Below are 5,000 nucleotides of genomic sequence, written 5' to 3'. Positions count from 1 at the left end.
CCTTGCTGATATCTTTGGTTGTTTTTTTCAAAGGAAAAGAATGGGGTTTTGGTATGTCATTGACACTATATGTGTCATTTTGAGACTAACATATTGTTATACTCTTCGGGTCGGTGGCCTAATGGTTAAGGCTTGCGCGTTGGATCAGAAGTGCTGTCATTGAGTCAAGTGCGTGGCTTTGATTACCCGCTTGTTCGTGACTAGTAGGGTCGCCTGTCCAACTTCGTGGGTTTTCTTTGGGTCCTCGTTTCCTACTGCTAAGACCCCTACACGCAAGCGTATTATTAAAATTCACATGTTAGTCCCGAAATGGCCTAGTTTGTGTCGAGTGGGCGTTAAACCCCATATCTCTCTCTTTTACTATGGTTATGTGTAAGTAGAATTTAACCAAGAGTGAGGCAGAATTGTGTGAATTCTCACTGGCAAGAGATTTTTCTATCTGCTAACCAAATCATTGTATTTGCAAGGAAATACTCCAAGCTACAAAAAATCTAATTAAAGAAGACATGTATGTGTCATGTGACTTGGCAGTGGTGGAGGAAGGATAATTCTTTGCATATAAAAGACGATGTTGTCTTTAATCGCTGTCCATTTACCATGAATATCGAAGCCTACATAAATTCTGGGATTATCTTCTGTCCACTTCGTTTTCCGCAGTTTAGTCTCAGAATCTGTTGTATGTTTAAGTCTCTCACTTTTTCCACGTCCACTCACTGTCATGTTTATCGAGCACTCCCTAATGAAAATAGGTCAAAGCACTCCCTAATGAAAATAGGTCAATCTATGCGTGCAACTTTTGACATCACTTGAGCAGGCAGCCCTAAATCGTCACACTCCCAATTAGTGACACCCTCTCATTTTTGTGTGCGCGTGCTCCATAAATGTTTCTCAGGGAATCCAGTATTTTTCTAGTTAGATAGGGTATCTCTACTTTTCATATATACCAAAATTGCCATACTTTTATTGAAAATAACCACCCAGTAAATACTTTTATGGGAATGCATCTTTAACATTGTTTTGAAAATGGATGCTGAAAATAAACTGATTACCTTCCCTTACTCACACAAAGGGGTGGGTTTTAAGAGACATTCAAACTTTGCATGTCTTCCATGTTCTTAAAAAATACAATTTTGATTGACATGATGACTATACAGTAAAATCTGCCTAGCCACAACTTTTTCAAGGAGTTTAATGAATACTTGTGAATAAGATTATTTTGAACGAGATATTTATGCGAAACTGATCACATCTATTTTCTTGATGAGAATAATAATTCCTCTTTAACCCCAAGTATTAAAGTGAGATTTACTTCAATGAAAGATGGTCACATATCAATGCAATAAGGCAATTAAGGCTTTCCACAAAACCTATTCTCATATATTTCAAATCTTTAAAAGAATAATTTTTACCCTAGTCAAGGTTCTGTTTGAGACATTGTGATCGGAGAGGCACACATATGAATAAATAATGTTGCCAGCAGCACATTAAAGGGTGGCACTAACTACAAATTAAAGTCTGAATTTTTATAGTGTACCTTCCTATAAGGTCAGCAAGATTAAGAAACAAATTTCAAATATTGTAGTTGTAGGGTGTTTACAAGGTTTTAATAACGGGGGCATTTGTGTAAAAATGAATGGTGGACAAACAAGGGGTCACAACATACTTCTGCGTGAAATGTGGGTGTTACAAAGCGTCATTTTGAGGGATTAAAAACATAAAAGTGAGTAGTCATAAAAGAAAAAAAACCTGATAAAAGTTATATATATCTTTATTTCATTTGTTCTAAATGATATTTAATTTTCTTTTAAATCAAAAAAATAATAAACAGATAAAAAAGAATAAAACTGACCAGATCTACACATAATTTGAGGAATTCTAGCTGGTTGATAATAAAGGCTTTCTTTATAGAATGTATTCTTCTAATGATAGTGATAATTATGTGGCGCCAAAAGCTTCAATTAACTCAAAATAGCACTTTAAAACCAACAATCATAAACTTCAAACTGAATTTTAGGTGCCTTAATAAGAACTCTGAGAAATGATGTGAAATAATACTTAGTAAGTTTATTATAGTGTGTTTATGATATGTATGACAATAATACATAATGATAACAACAATATTATATGATATAATAGGTGACCTTAAATTGTATTTTAGAGAGTAAAAATTACAATATATTATGCGTATTTTAAACCTTGAATAATAATAATAATATGATGGGTTTTCCTCCAAAGAAACCAAATGAGACACTAAATCTCAATACTCTTTATAAATTGCACTGGCCCATTATGGCCTTTTATTTAGTTGTTTTCCTTCTACATTTTTGTAATTCACACTCAAGTTACAAGAACGTAAATTTCACCTTGAAAATTCAAATAATAGTTCATTCTTTATGAGATTCCTCCGCAAAAAAGAACTAAAACTAAATACATTATTACAAATTAATCTCACAACCATAACTCTTAATACAAATTTGGCAGAATATTTATTTTCACTCATCTACCTAGGGGCGTATCATTCTTGCACAAATCTAAAACTGTTATACACTATTACACAAAAGCGTATAAATCTCCCAGTCCAAAAACCTATACACTTACACCTCCAACTGTGCAGCCTTTGCAGACATGAACCATAATTTCATTTTCGAAATTGAATCTGGGGACCCCTAAAATTGCAGGGCTCCTGGCAACTGTGCCATTGAATAAGTTTCATGTGTGCACAGACATTAAAGGCCAACAAATGTTGATTTTATTCTATGCGATCAAATTTTGCCTCCAATAGTGAAAGTGTGTAGCAGAAAGCATACTTTTACACTTAATATCTACAATAGTATTTGTCTGCAAAGTACAGTCGTAAAGAGTTTTAGTGCATGTTTGGACAAATAGAATACACTTTTTATGCAATAGTCTAAAATTTGCACAAACAAGTAACGCTACCATATTTGCACTGGGAAGAAAAACAGTCCTCCAAGACCTATAGGATTTAACAGTTTCAATCATTTATAATATCATCCCTGAACACACAAGATATGTATAAATAAAAATTCACAATCATTATTCTTCACAATATTGGATTTCATACGAAAGGGAAGAAATAACAATTTTTCTGTGGTTTTTGATTCAGACAGATTTAAAACAATAAAAAGAATATTTAAATGCTAATAAGAAATTATAGCTCTTTGATTAGACAAAATGCATGCATATGTGATAATCAGACTTCTTTTTTTAAATTCTGACTGAGCACTCAAAAAGTTATGACAAATATTTTATCATATGAAATTTGTCTCTAGATATCTTTAATAAAATCATAAAAGAGATCATTATAAATAAATATAGATTTTATTTCCTTTCCTTTCTCACTGGTTCTATTTCTAGATTTGTTGAGACATTTATATATACTTGTAAAATAAATACCATGGTGTAACCTTATATAAAAAAGAAAACATTTTTAAATGATGCGAAAGATGAAATAATTAAAAGTGTTTTCTTAATGGATGCAAATAGATTGTATATTTCACCTGACAATAAAAAGATTATGATAAAAATATCTCTCTTTGCTTTTACCAACAAGTCAAAAAGTAACACATCTAAATACTAAAGAATAATTTTGATAATAAGCTAATAGTACTAGATGATAACTGAGACAACATAGAGAGACAAAAGTAAAAGATGCACAATCTTTTGTAGAGCTATTATGTTGAAACTTGTGACATACACAATGAGGTGATAAGAGAGAAACCACTGTAAAAACAAAGAAAACAGTTAAATCCCATTAAAAATCCTCTGTAACACAGTTAAGGAACCGAACGAGCGTAGAATTATGACAAACTCTCTGGAACCACATTTCAAACATGTCCGTCCTTCCCTTATAATGAACACAATTACCGAATGTAAATGGATATAATTAAACAGCCCACTTAGTTTATAATTATATCTACTAGCATTCAGTGTCTTTATATACAGGAAACGGTGGTGTGGCAAAAACAACAGTTTTAGTATCTTTACGACTACCATCCGAACCAGTCGGCGGTTTACCAGTTACTTTATCAGACGTTACTGTTGATATTATTGGGGGTAAAAGTTGGTTGCCAGGCTGAGTTATTATCTCAGCCCGTGGTTTCCACACCGGAGATCCACCAGAGTTCACAGAACTGGAAGAATAGCTTAACGGATTAGCACTAGCGAATAAAAGTTTCGCAGAACCACTATTAGAACTGCTGAGATTTGAATTAGAAGAGTTTGGACTGGGATTTTGTGCGCTGATTTGTGGTTCCGATGCAGTAATAAATGTACTATTGTCATCTATACCAGCCTCATTCAAATCACCAATAGTTTTACTACGCGTTCGAAACAAGTTATCATAATCCAAGGAACTAAATTTCTCTTCTAGATCAACTGAATGTCTTTCTGGATCCTGTGATTTATTAGAACGCCGTTTATTTAATAAGAGAGGATTTGGTAAGGGTTCTTTAGTTCCACCATCAGGAGAACCATGAACAGTTTTAGTAACAGGTTTATTAGTCGGAATCATCATTCTACGAACACTTTCACGAATTGTATGACGAATCACTTTCACAAAATCAGCTTTGGCTTCAGCAGTACTGAAATACAGAAAATTCTCATTAATAATATTTATTCTAATATGCTATACAATATGAAACATTTTTGAAAGCACATTATTTTTTTTTATTCTTTATTTCTAGCTATTATGAGGAACTGTATTTCAAAAACAATACAATTTTACTGTAGAACAGGGGTGCCTACATAATATTAAAATGTTGGTTTATAGAAACTAGCTCTTCCAAGTGGTAAAATTTTTTATACAAAACATGTACCGGTAATCAGATGGTAACTGATCGAGTTATCAGAAATAGAAAATCAATATTGGCGTCTTCATCTCGTGCACATAAACACTTTGTATTAATTCCAAGTCTATCGAATGATATCTTTAGCCTCCAGAGTATACGCAAGTGACAGGGGGTCAAGACATTGTACCACCA

At 33.0% G+C, this 5,000-nt stretch overlaps 1 protein-coding gene across 6 annotated transcripts in view; it reads right to left on the bottom strand.

Annotated features, from left to right (window-relative positions):
- Window positions 1–1,752: 1,752 nt before the first annotated feature.
- The window catches only part of LOC126811585 (protein still life, isoform SIF type 1), a 117,523-nt gene continuing 114,275 nt past the window's right edge, over window positions 1,753–5,000 (bottom strand). For all 6 annotated transcript variants that reach the window (XM_050537280.2, XM_050537275.2, XM_050537274.2 and 3 more), the window contains one exon: window positions 1,753–4,601. In XM_050537280.2, the coding sequence (XP_050393237.1) occupies window positions 3,938–4,601 (664 nt within the window). In that variant the 3' untranslated portion in view covers window positions 1,753–3,937. The remainder of the gene's footprint in view (window positions 4,602–5,000) is intronic.

Source organism: Patella vulgata, chromosome 2, assembly GCF_932274485.2.
Source record: "Patella vulgata chromosome 2, xgPatVulg1.2, whole genome shotgun sequence".
NCBI classification, from domain to species: domain Eukaryota; kingdom Metazoa; phylum Mollusca; class Gastropoda; family Patellidae; genus Patella; species Patella vulgata.
Note: the sequence above shows the minus strand (reverse complement) of the source record. Positions and strands in the feature narration are given on the sequence as shown.